Raw genomic sequence first — 17,986 nt, forward strand, 5'->3', positions numbered from 1 at the left:
CAATGTAAATGTAAAAGCAATTTATTGAGATAAAATTCACCACTTTAACCATTTTAAAGTGTACAACCAGTCATACTTAGTACATTCACAATGTGTGCAATTATCACCACTATTTAATTCCAGAATAATTTTATCACCTTTACCATTAAGCAGTCACTCCTCATTCCCACCTCTTCCCAGCCCCCGACTTACTGCTTTCTGTCACTATATATTTACCTCTAGATATTTCATATAAATGGAAACATACAATATACACATATAACCTGTGGTGTGGTTCCTTTAACTTATAATGTGTGAGGTTCATCCATGCTGTAGCGTAAGCCAGTACTTTGTTCCTTTTCCTGGCTAAATAATACTTCATTGTATGGATAAACCACATTTTAATTTGTCCCTCCACCAACTGATAGACATTTGGGTTATTTACATTTTTTTGGATTTTGTAAACAGTTTTGAACATTCACACACAAGCTTCTGTTTGAATACCTATTTTCAATTTTCCTATACATATACTTAGAAGAATTGCTGGGTCATATGATATTTTTACGCTTAACATTTTGAGGAACCCCCAAACCATATTCCACAGCAGCTACATCATTTTGCATCTCCATCAGCAATGCACAAGAATTCCAATTTCTCCACATCCCCAACAGTATCTGGTCTCTCTCTTATAAGCGTTTTTTTCTTTTTTTTTTTTTTTTGAGAGTGCATGGGAGGGGGGGAGAGGGGGACAGAGAGGGAGAGAGAGAGAGGGAGAGAGAGAGACAGGCAGAGTATCCCAAACAGGCTCAGTGTGGAGCCTGAGACAGGGCTTGATCTCACAACTGTCTGATCATGACCTCAGCCAAAATCAAGAGTCGGACACTTAGCCAACTGAGCCACCCAGGCGTGCCCCACATCTGTCTCCCTTTTTTCTTTTGTGATTACAGCCATCCCAGTAAACATCAAGTGGTATCTCTTTGTGGTTTTGAGATTTGCATTTCTGTAATAAACAGTAATATTGAACATTTTTTCACAGGCTTGTTGGCTATCTGTATATCCTCCTTGGAGAAATGTCTATTTAAGTCCTTTGCTCATTTTGGATTAGAGTTGTTTGTTGTAGAATTTTAAAAGTTCTCTATTCTGGATATTAAGCTCTAATCAGGTATGTGATTTGCAAATATTTTCCCCTATTTTGTAGACGGTCTTTTCACTTTTTGGACATAGTCCTTAGACACACATAAGTTTTTAATCTATTAAGTCCATGTTATTATTATTTTTATTCCCTGTGCTTTTGGTGTCCCATCTAAGAAACTATTAACAAAACCAGTGTTGTGAGGCTTCTGTCCTGTTTTCCTCTAAGAGTTTTATAGTTTTAGCTCTTACATTTAGGTCTTTGACCCATTAAGAGCTAATTTTGTATATGGTGTGAGGTAGGGGTCCAACTTCACTGTTTTGCATGCAGATGGATATTTGGTTGCTACATTTGTTGAATAAGACCATTCTTTCCTACTGAATAGTCTTGGCCCATATAAAAATTTTGTAACATGACAGCATACACAGCAGTATTTCACATAAAAAAGACACGCTTAAAACTTAGGGATCCAAAAAAATGTCGAAGTAAAAGAATGAACAGAGCCATACCAGGCAGGCAGATTCTAACTGAACAAAGTTGACATGGCTCTATTAATGTCACACAAAACAGACTGTATGGGGAAAAAAATTGTAGATAAAACAGGAAACTATATAATCATAAATGGTTCAATTCACTGGAAAACACATATTTAAGCTTATGTACATCCATTTTTAGGTTCAAATTATAAAAAGCATAATGAAAACAAAACAAATCCACCATCATAGTAGGAGATCTGAACATATCTCACTCAGTAATCAATGATGGTGTCAGCACACAAAAAATTTCAGTAAGGTAGACATATCTTACCTTAGATATGTAAGTAGACTATCCAAAGAAAATGATTAACAATCTAATTCTAATGGTACATACGGAAGACAACAAAACAACTGCAGAAAACAGTCTTTTCAAATATACAGAAGCATATGCAAATAGTGACCACATAAAGCAAGTCCCGTCACACAGATCATATTCTCTACAAATAAAACAGTTTAGTCACAACAAAAATTAATGAAATAGAAAAAAATACACTAACGAGAATAAAGCTAAAAGTTGATTCTTAAAAAACATCAATGAAATCAATATGCCTCTGGCAAAACTGAACAAGAAAAGAAGGGCAAGAAGACACAAATAATATCAGAAATGAGAATATTAAAAAAAAGGAAATGACTACATATGATTCTGACACCAAAAAGATTATCATTAACTTTATGCTAATTAAACATTTAAATATATAATACTAGAAAATGTAACTTATTCAGTCTCAAAAAGAAAGATACTTGAACAGAGTAAAGACATTACTAGCATCAGATATTTTTAACAGCATACTTTAACAAATATTCACAGAACAATTAAGTATAATCTTAGAAAAAAAAAGTCCAAGGAAGATGGAATATTTGCCAGAATTCATTTTATAAGACTATCATAAACCTGAAAACCTAGTAAAAAGAGTATGAGAACAGAAAATCAGACAGTATTGTTCATGAATATACATGTAAAAATCCTGAACTAAGTGTAAGTAATTCAGCAATTCATAAAAAGGGCAATACTCAAGTCATGTTATCCCAGGAAAACAAAATTGGTTTACATGTAGAAAACCAATTAGTGCAATTAGTTATAAATAACAGATTAAGGATAAGAAATTGTATGATGATCTAATAGTTGCAGAAAAAGTGTTTAATAAAATTCAATATTTATTTATGATATAAAAAATAAAGCAAAGCTCGTAGTTAATTTGAATAAAAGAGAACTTCCTTAACCAGAGAAAACATATCCATAAAAAAATCTATAGTAAACATTATATTAAATAGTGAATCATAGAAAGGGTTCCCTTTAAGATTAAGAATAAGATAAGAAAGGGGCATCTGGGTGGCTCAGTGGTTGAGCGTCTCTTGATGTGGCTCTTTATTTCAGCTCAGGTCATGATTCCAGGGTCCTGAGATTAAACCCTACGTGGCTCCACACTCAGTGGAGCTCGGCATTCTCTCTCCCCGTCTTTCTCTTCTCCTCCCCTGCTTGCATGCACGTACTCTCTCAAAATAAATAAACTTAAAAAAAAAAAAAAAAAAAAAAACACAAGATAAGGGTGCCTGCTATTTTTAATCAATATTGTTCTGGAAGGTTTAGCCAATAAGATAAGAAAAGCTGCCCTTTTTAATATTTAATTGTCAACTGAGAAAACATGAAAGAATCAAAGATGATAAATATCATGATTAATCAAGGAAATGCAAATTAAAACCAAAAAGAAACACCACTTTCTACCTATCAGACTGCCAAAAATTAAGAAGCCTAACAATATCAAGTATCAGTGAAGACATTAGTACAATCTGGCATTTTATTGTAAAGTTGAAGATGTGCATGCCTTAGAATCTAGTAATTCAATGGTTAGGTATAACACTTAAAAGAAAGTCATGCGTGTGTCCTCAGAAGACACACTCCAAAATATTTTATAACAGTAAACAAGTAGACACAACCCATCACATCAGATATGGATAAATAAGCTATGGTATATTCAACAGTGAAAATAATTCTAGGTATATGCAGTAACTTAGATGAACCTCAGAAATACCACCTTGAGGGAAAAAAAAGTCAACCTGCAGAAGAATACAGAAATTACTCCATTTATGTTATAAATAGGCATTCACAATTAAACAATATGCTCTTCAGGAATATAAATACAGATGGTAAACACAAAATTCATGAGCATGGTTACTCTGATGACAGAAGAAGAGGGAAGAGAAGGGATTGGGGCGAGGCACTCAGGGGACTTGAACAAAGTATGGGATTATTTTTAACTAGAGGTGGATGTAAGGATGTTTTTATCTTAAATATTTTTTAAAAAAACATTAGATAATTTAAAGAAATTTGTACTAGGATAAACAAATTTACATCTTAGGTTGCAGAAAGCAGTAACAACAAATACTGTTAAGACAAATGTCACCTTGAACACAAGTAACTAAGCAAGAACACTAAGGAAAACAAAGATATATAAACAAAAATATACGCTTCTAGAAATACATAACTAAGAAAGACTAAGAAAGAATACTTTGCTTAACTCATGATGGACACTAAGAGTAGATAAAGTGATGTAAGGAACTGATATGGAATACAGACCAAAAGGAAGTCACATTCAGCTTTTTTCTCAAGTTTCCTCTCTTCCCAAATGTTGCCATACCTTTCTAATTACTGAAGCAAAAGATTAACCATATTTATCTGTTCTTCCAATGTCGTATGTTTAAACCATATTGTGAATGCATAAGCCAGAAAACTAGCATTACGTGCACTGTCTCCACCCTCTTTATAAATACAACTCAATTTGATACACATTTTTTATTGTCAGCTATATGAAACAATACTTCATGAAGATAAATACAACCAGAAAAATCTAAAACCCTTATTAGGTTAAAAATCTAACTTTATATTAAAATCTGTATTGTATAATACCCTAACGGCCTCTGAAAAAATAGAATATAATTCATCAGTTTGGCACCGGGTAAAAGAAACTAATAGTTTCTCATTTCAAGTCTTTTACTACAAACTTACTTCTTCTACCTGCCCATCCTCAGCTCCATCTTTCTCTTTGTCTTCCTCCTCATCATCATCATAGTCTTCTTCTTCATCTTCATCTTCTTCAGATGACGTATCCCCAGTTCCATCAACCTGTAACACCAATGGAGCTTGTGGCTGAGCAGGCTGGGCCTGTGGTTGCTGTTGGCCAGCTGCAGTTATCTGTGCCTGTGCCGGTGTTGGTGCAGCCACTGTTGTAGGTATAACTTGAGTCTTATTTCCTGTAAATAAGATTTGCTGTGGCTGAATGATGACACCCGTCTGTGGTGAAATCCCTCCAGGAAGAGGGGCCAGTACCTAAGGCAAAAGAAACCCATATTAGAACTAGTCAGAGGACCAAGCAGCTCAGTTTCATGTGGTACACAGACAGACCTAAAAGCTGAAGAGTCACCAAAAATGACCGTATCTCACACCGTTAAAACTACCAAGGCATAAAAGGAATGTTTAACTAGTATACTGATCCACTTCCATTTTACCATTCAAATTTCTGAAGGAAAAAAGATTTTCTGAAAATAACTGTTTCATTTACTGAGCACTTGCTATGTATATGTACATGGCAGATTCTGGACTAAGAGTTACATATAAGTTTATTTATTTGATGTATAGATAGGTATAGTAACTCACCAACCTGCCAGTCACTAAAAGGCAAAATCTTAAGCTAGACTTTCTGACTTTGCTCTAATTATTATGTTACACTGCCTCCCTGTGGAGAACACCGCACTGGAAATGTGAAGTCTTAGGTCCTAGTTTTGTCTAAGATCCCAGATAGAGATGTAGCAGAGGCATGTCACTTAACCTCCCTTGGCTTTTGTCACTTCACTGTTATACTAGGATCAATGGTTCTCAACCCTGGCTGCAAATTACAACCACCTGGTAACTTAAAAAATACTGGTACTTGGGCCCCAGTCCTATTATTCTGATTTCACTGGTGTGAGCAGAAATGTAATCATTTAAAGCTCCCCAGCTGATTCTAACCATGCAGCCACACCAGATCAGACAATTTCTCAAGTTCCTTTCAGCATCTGGAATTCTAAGGTAAACCACAACTCAAAAAGAACATATCAACAAATATTAATTATATCTTTTATAATAAACATATTTATAATTATACTTCTTAATAAATAAAAAGCAGAGACTTCCTAGTGATAAATAAAAACAATGAATGGCAATTATTTGCCTTTAGTTTCAAGGAATGCAAAATAAAACAATATTTCTCTTAAGAAGTTTACAGATTAATGGTGCATAGGCAAAGCAATAAAACAACTCAAGAAGATAGAAGGCTTAAGGACATCTGGGTGGCTCAAGTTGGGTGAGCGTCCAACTCTTGGTTTCGGAGTTCAAGCCCTGGGCTTCATGCTGACAGTGCACAGCCTGCTTGGGATTCTCTCTCCCTCTCTGCCCCTCCCCTGCTTGCACGCTCTAATAAACAAACTTTAAAGAAAAAAAAAGAAGGTGTAACAGAAGTATGATATGATGTTATGAAAACACGGGACAGAGTATTAAATTCAGCTTGAGGGACAAGGTATGGTCAGAGAAGCCTTCCTAATAGGTTAATACTTGAGTTCATTTGTGCTTGGAAGATTAGCCAGGTTTTTCCATGTGGTCAGTTGGTTGGTTTGCCTAGGGGGGCAGCGGGAGTGGAGGGAGTTGCTGGAACGAAGGCCAAAGGACATTCTAAGTAGAAGAGTAATATCAAGTGAAACCCAAAAGTAATAGCAGGAGAAAATCTGGAAAGGTGTAAATCAGATGGATTAATGCTTCTCTGATCTTACCTCTATCTTCATACTATTATACAAACATTATGTATTTATGTGTCTCTTTTTTAAAGTACCTAAGTTCCTCAAGAAAATAACCATTTCTCTTTCCTCTTTGTCTTCACAGTATAAGAGTTTAACACCTGGCACACAAGTAGATACAAATATTTAACTTTGATCTAAACAGCAGCTGAAGCAGATAACTAGAAGCATGGCAAGAAATAAACCTGAAGAGAACAAAAAACAAGATCCAAAAAAACCCAAAGATCCTGTGAACCATGCTGAGGAGTTTAGACTTTTTCCAATAGGCAAGGGGAAATCATTATTTTAAGGATTTTAGAAAAATAACTACAAATACAGAGTAACAGGTTAGGAGGGCACAAGACTACAGGGAAATCAATTAGGAGGATAACATATAGTATTAAAGTGTGTATATATATATGGTATGTGTAATTATATATATATACACACACACACATGTATATACACACACCTTCACGTTTTTTTTTAATTTTTTTTTTTTTAACATTTATTTATTTTTGAGAGACAGAGAGAGAGATAGAGCACTACTGGGGGGAGGGGAGGGACACAGAATCCAAACCAGGCTCCAGGCTCTGAGCTGCTAGCACACAGCCTGATGCAGGGCTCAAACTCACAGACCACGAGATCATGACCTGAGCCGAAGGCGGCCGCTTAACCAACTGAGCCACCGAGGTGCCCCGCTCACATTTTACACATAGTATATAGCGTGTGTGTATATATATATAGTACTGAGAGGATAATTGTATTTTAAGTGAGAAATTAAGAAAGCATGAACTAAGGAAATGATAAGAGAGTCTGAGAAAAGAAAACTAGTTTCAAACATATTAAGGAACTGCAAACATGTTAAAACTGCAATCTGAAAAAAAGGAGCTATTAAGAATTGGTAGGAATTTGTGATACGTTGCATATTAAAGGTAAAGGAGGGGGAGGATCCCACACCCCACACCCACTTCCAGAAAATGTATAAGCTTCATAAGATTCATGCCTGCTCTGTTCACTCTTAAATCTCTAGTCCCTTGCAAAGACCCTGATACACAGCCACACAGTAAATATTTGTTGAATGAATACCAGATAACTTGGGAGGCTTAGGAAGCTGCAAAGTGGTGCCACTGACCGAAAAACATGTTCGGAGGGATGATGAAAGATAAGCAAGGATAATGACAACTTAGTCTTAAACATATTGAATGTAAGTTAAGCTGTGACGTATACAGGAGTAATTTAGAATGACAGGATGTATAGTATTAGAGAATAGTCTAAGCATTCGTATAGACAAAGCCATGAGAAAGAGAAAGGGAACCACCCAGAGAATTCAAACAGAAGAAGAAAAAAGAACCCGATGGTGATCGTAACTTATGACTCTATTACCTGTTGTATAACAGGGGCTTGTACTCCACCAGGCTGCATTTGTGGTATAACTTGTTGTTGTAGAACCACTGACTGCTGAGGCTGGAAGATATACTGGGCACCATTGGCTGCTCTGACTACTTGAAGAAGCTGGCCTAAAGCAAAACATATATATTACAAGTTACCATTTTAGCAGTAACCATCTCAAAATAAATGAATTCATGGTAAATGTCAAACCACCAAAATGCCCTATTAATTCTCAAATAAGAAGTCTAACGATTTTATTAAGCGTTGTCACCCATACACAGCAAACTTACCTTCTTCACTTTTCTCCATGTTTTATAAATGTTTTAAAATGTTTTCTTTTCCTTACTTATCCTCCTAAAGCTCTTTTCCAATAAAGTTTTAACAACAGATTATGAGAATTGATTAGAAGTTTAAATTATCTTTACTAACGTGTTAGGAGTCATGAAAGAGCAGTAAGCAAGATCAGATGTTTTCAGGGGCTCTTTGTTTTTAAAGCTTCAAGACATGAAAGCGTAACAGTTCATTAGTATCTTGAGCCAAAGCACCAGGGTACTTAGTTTCAAAACGCTTAAAAACAACCAAAGCTTGCTAAACCAATTATCATTGCCACATAATCCTAACTGTATGCATGGCTTATACACAGAAGTGAATCCCTCTCTTTGTTGTTTTAGATGATGCAGAATCTTCAAATAATTAAAAAGCAACAATTACACGTTAAAAATATGTAGAAAGTTCTTTACAAATTTAGAATTTTATTGGCAAAATAATAAGAAATTATATAATTACGATTACAGAAAGAATACTTAAAAGCCACATAAATTCTTCCAACGTTAATATGCCAAAAATCCCAAGTAAATTTTGTCAGTTTATGCAGACATGCTATATAAAACAGAGTACTTAGTTTGATATCACAAATTTGTTCAAAGGAGTCAAGTTTAATTTATTTGGCAAGTTAAAGGTGTTTAATCTATGTAAGTATTAAATCTATGTACGTATTAATCTATGTAAAGGTGTAAAAATCTATGTTATTTCTATATGATTATACTTCATTCAATAAATAGGATTCTTATTCACAGATCAAAAGCTCAAGTGCAATTTTCATCTTCCCTACTGCATCCTCAGCAATAATTATCATTTAATGTGCAGTAGTACTTGATCTTATTTTAATAACCTAATAAGCTAAATCACAAAAGAAACACTGATTTTTTTCAATGAGGCCAAAACAAAGCCTAGACGGTACAATTTTCTGAGTTACACATATAAATAATGGTGCTGTTATTCCTAATTACCTGAATTTGTTAATATCTGTTGAACAGGAGTCACGCCTGCAGGGAGTGCCAAGGTAGCAGCTGTAGCAGCAGCGCTCTGGGGCGGGGTGGGGGGGGAAGCAAAGGAAAAAAATCAAAACCACATATGGGCACAAGAGTACCTCAGTTTAACTCTGGCACATTTTAATAGTATTCGGAAGTTTATTGTTTAGTGTATACTAATACTAAAAGTTCTAGTGAGACTAAATCCCATTTTATAAAATGATACAATAAAGACTACCTAGCCTAAATGCTTTGCGTAAGTACTTCAACTAAGTAGAGTACTATGAAGCGCCTGGGTGGCTCAGTCAGTTAAGTGTCTGACTTTGGCTCAGGTCATGATCTCATGGTTTGTGGGTTCAAGCCCCTCTTCACTGCCAGCACAGAGCCCACTTTGGATCCTCTGTCTCCCACTCTCTGCCCCTCCCCTGCTCACAGAGCGCACTCTCTCTCTCTCTCTCAAAAATAAACATTAAAAAAGAAAAGAAAGAAAAAGAAAATGTGTTTCTTCTTGTCATTTAATAGGCCTAAGTAATTTCTACACCTAAAGCCTCAAATTCCCACTATGTCCCCAGAATACAGCTATAGCCCCACCAGGTTCTCTTCATGAAATGCAGGTTCTGCATTTCATTTATTTTAATAAATCTTGTCTGTATAGGCAAATGAAAGGTAATCTAAGTCTGAGGAATAAGTTAACAGCCATTTACTACTGAGAAATATTATTTAGAAATACTAAGGGCCTAGAGGAACCTGGATGGCCAGTCGCTTAGGCATCCGACTTCGGTCCTGGTCACGATCTCACAGTTTGTGGTTTAAGGCCCCATGCCGGGCTCTGTGCTGACAGCATGGAGCCTACTTTGCATTCTCTGTCTCCCTCTCTCTCTGTCCTTCCCCCACTCGGTTTCTCTCTCTCAAACTAAACATTAAAAAAACATATTAAGGGCTTATAATTCATATTTTATAAGATTAATAGATCTCCCTATACTGGCAAAGTGACAACTCTAGTTTCTACATATCACACATGACCCAATGACCACCTACACACCTCTGCACGTTCAAGTTGCTACCAATAAATATTTCTGGAGTGACATACCATACACAAACCATCCTTTATTGATATCTACTGAAAATTTATTCTCATATTATATGAAATAGCATTAGAATAATGCATTAGAGCAATTATTTCATAAAGAGAACCTGAAACACTGGTTTGATAGAAGATCCTGTTTTGTTTTTAATATTTTTGAAGTTTATTTATTTTGAGAGAGAGAGAGAGAGAGAGAGAGAGAGAGAGGGAGAGAGAGAGAGAAACTACAAGCAGGGAGGGCAGAGAGAGGGAAGATACGAAGAAAGCTCCACACTGTCAGCACAGAGCTGACAGATGGAGGCTTGAGCTGACTAACTAGGAGATCATGACCTGAGCCAAAACCAAGAGTCGAACACATACCCAACTGAGCCACCCTGGTACCCTGATCTTGTTTTGTAATTTCTCTGAAATACCTTTCTACCTAATATATTACCACTATCCTCCATTCTTACTGAATTACTTAACTTTTCAATGTGTTCATTTCCAAAGCATGCATAACTATTAAAAAAATCAAAACTGGGGTGCCTGGCTGGCTCAGTCAGTACAGCATGTGACCCAAGAGTTCAAGCCTCATGCTGGGTGTGGAGATTGCTTAAAAATAAAATCCTTTTAAAAAAAAAAAATTAGAACTTTTAGAAAAAAAATTTTTTTAAGTTTATTTATTCTGGGAGAGACAGAGACAGCGTAAGTGGGCGAGGAGCAGAGAGAGAGGGAGACAGAGAATCCCAAGCAGACTCTGCACTGTCATCATGGAGCCTGACATGGGGTTCAAACTCACAAAACAGTGAGATCAGGACCTGAGCCAAACGAAGAGTCAGATGTGTAACCAACTGAGCCACCCAGGTACCCCAAAACTGTTTTTAATGGCTATCTTCTAATCAGGAATAATAATGCAAACAAACAAAACCCAAAAACCTTTTATTGGTAAGGAGCCCACAGTGATTATGTTTCAGAACATATAAAATGTATGAGGCAAACACTGACTGACAACATCAAATAAAATACTAAGATACATATATATGCTAATGCATTTTATTGATTGACGTTTCTGACCCATGATCTGTTTAAATACATGCTTTTTGGAATCAAGGAGATGTAAAAAACAGGTAAGAGATGGGCTACTGATTTTGCCCCAGTCTCTTTAAACACAATTTTAATTCAAAATTCTCTCGCAAACACTTAAAATTCTTAGAAAATCTAAGATGGGCCTACTCCAAGTGATTCTACAAAACTTGGTTTTAAAATGACACAAGTTATTCCCTAGGAAACAGTCTCAATAGTACCAACTGCAATATATATCGTACAGTTAGACTTTTATTTTTAAGGGTGGAGGTTAAAAAATAATAATTGGGGGTATTAGACCTGAAATGGAATTTTTGAATGATAAAAATTCTTGTGATTCCATAATAGACTAGAATTTTGTGATTTTCATGCAGAAAAAATTAATTCCAGCAACTTTAACTGGAAGTACAAATAGATATGCTTGATTTTTTTTTGTGAATTTAAAAACTGTAATTTCCACTATAGTGCAGAAATTTGCAATTCTGTCAAGTTATAAATTTATAAGGCTGGCATATTTTAAAAGGAATCATTTGTCTAGTAGGTGAGCCCTGTTTCCTATCTGGCTTATCAATCACAAATGAGTTTGAGGTTCACTACTCATCACTCACCGAACAGAAGTGATTTTTTTTAAAATACTCCTTTTTCAGGGGCACCTGGGTGGCTCAGTCGGTTAAGCGTCCGACTTCAGCTCAGGTCATGATCTCACAGTTCGTGAGTTCAAGCCCCACCTCGGGCTCTGTGCTAACAGCTCAGAGTCTGGAGCCTGCTTCAGATTCCGTGTCTCCCTCTCTCTCTCTGCCCCTCCCATGCTCATGCACTGTCTCTGTCTCAAAAATAAACATTAAAAAAAAAAATTAAAATACTCCTTTTTCATTTAAAAAAAAAACTATCTGAAAAAAATCTCATTGCTGGCGTTAGGCTAAGATTTTTTTTTTTTTAAATGGTTCTTTAATCATTTAAATGACTCATGATTAAATGATAATCATTTAATGATTCTTTAATCATTAAATAAAAGATCTGTCTGAATTTAAGAATGAAATGTTAGAACTGAGACACCACTAACAGTCTATATATTGTAAACAGAAGAAAAGTCATTTATAAGAAAGTGCTGGAGTAACTATTCTAATAAGACTTCATTTTAATGTTTTACTAAAAAAAAGTTTTAAGTTCATAGGTAAGGATTCTCTAAGGATCTGAAAAGGTTTTTTGAGTTTTAGTTATATGGTACTATTTTTGATGGGAAATACTGTATGCCCTAAACGAAATGTGAAAATTTAAGGACTTATGTTCAGTGAATATCCCTTAGAAATATCAAAAGACCAATACATAACTCAGCTGGTTAAAATGCACTTTAAAGTAGTAACATACACGTCGTAATAAATCTTAAAAGGCTATGCTATGGTTAAATCAGAGCAAAACTTTTTAAAAGTTTGATCTTAAAAACAGTTATCTTGAACTATGCAAATAGTTCATTTTCATTTTTAGAGCTTATAATTCTCAGCATTCCTGACCTCTTGCAATTAATGGATCTTCTGAAACAGAACTATAATTGGCACAGTATGTCTGGTAGGTCTCAAAACCTATTTTCAAAAATAGCATGGAATAAAACAGCTCTCACAAAGCACCATTCTTTTGGTATTTTCAACAGAAAACTGTATAATTTTATGAACCTCAATGTCTAAGTATCAAGCTAAACTTTAGATTTGCTGCTAAATCCAATATTTAGGAAACTAAATAAAACAGCCATTTTGCTCAAGTTTTGAATAAACTTCAGACTGTTAATACACAACATACCCAGGCATAATCACAATTTTGAGTTAAAGTAGAGCCAAGCAAAGTGCTACATTTTGAGTCTCACCATGTTTGATGCATTCATATGTTGTATCAGCTTAGAATCAGGAACTATAACTTGTGGTGCAGCAGCTAGTAAAAAGAAAAAAAAAAAAGACACATGCAAACAAGGAACCATGAGGTTGTTTCACAATCCTAAGAATGCTATACAATGCTGAAAAATTTTTTCACATTTTCTGCATTCAAATGCATTCACCCATTTGATATCTCAGAATATTATAAATATCTATAAATAACAGCTGTGACATACCCATCTTATACTAGAAAACATCAATGAAAAAAAAGAATTAAGTAACAATACATAAGGACACAAGAGAATTTGGGAACATGGAGTAGTGAGACACCTAATATTTATACGTATACAGCTCTGTGCATTCTTAAACTGGAAATCATCAAACACAATTTAATCCTGTCTTGGTAACTCAGCATGAACTATTTTATCGATATAATGATGCTACTGTTGGAATGAATTATTAACCCCTTAAGAATGAGCTAAAAAAAAAAAAACTCTAGTTTTTTTTAAACCTACAGAGCCCTTTTGTACCATTTGACAGTTGCCAGAATCTTAAGTTACTTCCAACAATGTTTTTAAAAATATAAATCAGAAATAATGGCAATATTACAGAAGTATAAAAGGAATTAAGTGTTTGATTCCGCAAATTTCAGAGAATAAATGATAATCCCATTATCCTAATATTCTCTGAGTGAAGAAAATCAAATTTTAATTTATGATGACCTAAAATCCTAGTGCCAGACCTGAAGGCAATAGGAGGAACAGTCATCAAAACAGATTAAAAGGAATAAAAACAAACAAAAAACAAAAAAAGATTAAAAGGCTAAAATTATTTGATGCAGATACAGAATAAAATCAAATATTAAAAGTCATATTTGATATAACAGTAAAATAACCCAAATAGACATTTCTACTGTACATCATTTACCACATATCACTATCAATTTTAAGTCTTAAGTATATTCTCAGATACTCTCAAATGAGGCATATGGGTAACTAAACTGTTACTTTGAAATAAAATTTTTCATATACCTTCGTTCTCCTTTTCAATAACAAGATTTACAAAACTCAAATGCTCGGAAGTTTCATAACTGAACACATGTTTGTCACGACAGAAAATACTTGTTATATGCAACAGGCCAAGCTTCTTAGCCTTTTCAGGGCCCAAATTTTCCTGAGCATTGAAATGTTCGAAGAGCTACTTCCCAAAGCTTTTGTAAAGCTTCAGTGACACAAAATCTATGAAATTACTTGCACAGTACAAAGCACTATGGACACAATCTATAAATACTTGGTTTTTCTTACCTTGAAACCAAGTAATATAAATTAAGGTATGTTATATATACACTCTTCGCTTAAAAGAAATCTAATTCAGTCAATTTACACTTACTAAATTACTAGGAAATTGAAATTTCCGATTGCCATCATTACAAAAATTCTCCAATGTTTCAGATATATTTATAAAAACTAAACTTAAATAGGTCTTTGGAGGAATAAATCAATTTCATTACGAAAGTAGATGATTTTCCCATATAAAATAATGAAACCCTTAAATAAACCTTTATAGATTTGACTTATTGTAGGAAATCCAGCATTATGTAGACTTCTCACAAGTATTAATACACTTACCTGAATATCATCTTAGGCTCTCAATTAGTTAACCAGTTGTTTATCATTACTACAAAAATAAAATCCACTTTTTATATAAAATCTGTCAGCAAATATATATATACCAATCCCTCGGCCAATAGAAAGGAAAAACCTAGAGTATTTCTCTTCTTTGAAAATGACAAATTTCAATTCCAAGCTGTAAGTAGAAAAATATACCCAGCCTCACCTTGCTGTGAGGCAGGAATAAGGACCTGCTGGGTCTGCGCTTGCTGAGGTACCGTCTGCTGTGGTTGAGTCTGCTGATGGTGGTGGTGGTGGTGATGCTGCTGTTGCTGAGGTTGATGTTGTTGTTGAACTTGCAGTAAAAGCTGTTGCTCTTCTGAATGAAATCCATCGACTGCCCTAGACTGCATTAGTTTATTCTCCCACAACTACGGTAAAGAAAAGAACATTCTAAGTGAACATCAAGGAAGATAAATCCAGACATGGACAAAACATATTTTATTAGTCTGTTCATAAAATCCTTCCATTTTCAAAACTGATACAGCCACAAAATAAACCAACCCCTAATTCTTATCCAAGTGTATGCAATAACCAAAACTAATTTTTAAAGTATCAAATTTCAGGGGGGGTCTGGGTGGCTCAGTCAGTTGAGCATCCGACTCTTGGCTCAAGACATGATCTCACGGATTGGTCTACGCTCTCAGAACAGAGCCTGCTTAGGATTTGCTCTCTCTGTCCCTCCCATGCCCATATGCTCTCTCAAAATAAACAAAAAAACATTAAAGAAAGTATCAAATTTCATTTTTTGCTATCTTAGAGTACTGGAGAATTTTCTTTTTATATCTTCAAACTTTCTACAGTAATTCCTTAGTAATTCCACTCAGTTTCACAGAAGCAAGTTTTTAATAATCAAAGATTATCCTTTTGTAACACCAAATCAATTACTATTTTTATGGAAATCTTTCTTTAATGAAATATCTTTTAAATTATATATGCAAAACATAAATTCATCTTCTCTTGATTTGAACGAGAAACATTATACAGGCAATCCTCAAGTTAGAAAAGGGTAACTTTCCATCTGTCCAATCCTACACAAGGATAAAGCAGCAGCAATGCCTAAGGCTTTTAGAGGCACTCTCAACCCTCTACACCTTTTGAAATTCCCCTCTGTCTTCCATCATGACAAGAAATGACAACCCTTTTCTGCTTTTCCCCTTCTCTTTTCTCATCACACCACAGGACAGCTTTTATGATGGGGGGGGGGGGAGATCAAGACATGGGCAAAAGGAACACAGAAAATAAAGTATTTATGACTATTTCATCCTTCTTCCTAACACATTTCCTCTCTACCAGACTGTGTTCAATCTAGAGAGCCTCAACCCTTACAAGAAACTGCCCAAGAAAGGAACAAACTGTTCTTTAAATATACAAATGAAATTTAATTCAGTCATTTTGTACACAAGCACCTACACATACTTTGTTTTCTCCCCTAAAATATGCTCTTGGAATATTGCCTAACTCACCTGAGGCTTCTATCAGATCCTTCAAGAAGCTCCCTTTACCAATACTCACAAAGATTTTTATAATCTCCTGACACTTCCAACTTCTAGAAATTCTATATTTGTAGCTACATGCTAATTACAATTCCAGCATAGGTCTAATGGCTTGCTGAAAAAGTAAATTAACAGTCAATTTCCCAAAGCAACCATTCCCTTAACAGGCTTAGTATCTAAACTTGCCTGAAGACTATTCTTACAGAGATAGTAACAATATCTATCTCCTGGTTTGCTGTGAGGACAAAATAACATATTCCTGTAGTTATCAGAGTCTAGCATAAAGTCAGCACTAATAAATGTTATTTTCATTATTACGGTGGTGGTGGTTCTTAATTGTGTAACAGAACATGACACCAGAAGTCAGAAACCCAGTTAGTCCTAGTCTGGCCACTATTTAGCTTTGTGGACAAATTACATATCTTTCTTGGGCATTTTCCTCATCTAAAAAGAGAACAAGTTCAATTACTTCTAAACTCACTTTCAGCTAAGAAATCTAAGTCTCTGAAAAATCTCAGATTGAAAACAGCTAGAGATCTTTCTAGGGTAACAAAGAATGACTTTCTGGGAGCCCAAGTTGCATCTGGTTCATCTCCATGAAGTAGGCATCTAGCATAGCACGCAGAGCAAAATGGACACCTACACGTTGAATAAAACACATTCCAACTAACATATAGTAAGGCTTCCAAACAGTCTGCACTCACCCAAACCTTCTACACTTTTGTCTGTTCTAAAACAAAACTGGAGCACCTGGGTGGCTCAGTTGGTTAAGCATTCGACTTCAGCATAGGTCATGATCTCACAGTCCGTAAGTTCAAGCCCCATGTCAGGTTCTGTGCTGACAGCTCAGAGCCTGGAGCCTGCTTCAGATTCTGTGTCTCCCTTTTTCTCTGCCCCTCCCCTCCCTCTCAAATATAAACATTAAAAAAAAAAAAAAAAAAAAGAGTCTAAAACAAAACAAAACCTGGTCTCTGGTGAGCCAAAAATCACAGTAAAAAAAGTACTATTAATTAATGCTTTAAGAAACAGTTGTGTTTAATCCATGTTTTTATTAAATTGAAAGCTTCAGTTTTATCACCTCCAATTGATCTACCCACTGCAATCTGATCCATCACACTACTTCAATGAAACTTCCATGGTAATGGCAAATATTAGTAATTATGTATCATGTGCTAAGTGCTGGGTACTACTCACCTAGTACCCAGGTACTAGGTGAGTCCTCTGAAGTCAACGGCCTATGGGTCAGAATCCACCCAACACCTCATCACTATCGTCACTATCCTTTCCAGAGGATTGTTTACTGTTATGGGCCTGCTTCAAGTCCTCTCCTCCCATTACTGTAAACTGTAATGACTAAGTCCTCTGAGCTCCCTTCATCAAGTCATAAATTCTGCAAATAATTACTGAGATCTCCTATCTACTAGACACTAGTAGAGGCATTGAGAACAGACAGTGAACAAACCTGATAAATATCCTTCTCCTCACAGAGACTACATTCTAGTGAAAACTTGTTCTTCCAATCTATCCTCTATTACAATAATCAGGGGTCCTCAAAATGTGATCCCAGGACAAAGAGCATCAGCATCACCTGAGAAACTGTTAGACATACCAATTCTCAGGCCCCACCCCAGACCTACTGAATCAGCAACTCTTGGGA

At 35.4% G+C, this 17,986-nt stretch overlaps 1 protein-coding gene and 1 non-coding gene across 2 annotated transcripts in view; both read right to left on the bottom strand.

The window, feature by feature from the left end:
* GTF2A1 (general transcription factor IIA subunit 1) overlaps nt 1–17,986 on the bottom strand; it is a 42,942-nt gene that overhangs the window by 12,757 nt on the left and 12,199 nt on the right. Inside the window, exons 3-7 of the mRNA XM_015081766.3 lie at nt 15,000–15,204; nt 13,157–13,221; nt 9,132–9,207; nt 7,837–7,970; nt 4,652–4,972 (exon numbers count right to left, since the gene is read on the bottom strand). Coding sequence (XP_014937252.1) covers nt 4,652–4,972; nt 7,837–7,970; nt 9,132–9,207; nt 13,157–13,221; nt 15,000–15,204 — 801 coding nt within the window. The remainder of the gene's footprint in view (nt 1–4,651; nt 4,973–7,836; nt 7,971–9,131; nt 9,208–13,156; nt 13,222–14,999; nt 15,205–17,986) is intronic.
* On the bottom strand, nt 13,791–13,933 carry LOC113601693 (small nucleolar RNA SNORA79). Its single transcript, XR_003422977.1, has one exon. It is a non-coding gene; the product is annotated as a small nucleolar RNA SNORA79 (small nucleolar RNA).

The sequence above is a fragment of the Acinonyx jubatus genome, chromosome B3 (assembly GCF_027475565.1).
Source record: "Acinonyx jubatus isolate Ajub_Pintada_27869175 chromosome B3, VMU_Ajub_asm_v1.0, whole genome shotgun sequence".
NCBI classification, from domain to species: Eukaryota; Metazoa; Chordata; class Mammalia; order Carnivora; family Felidae; genus Acinonyx; species Acinonyx jubatus.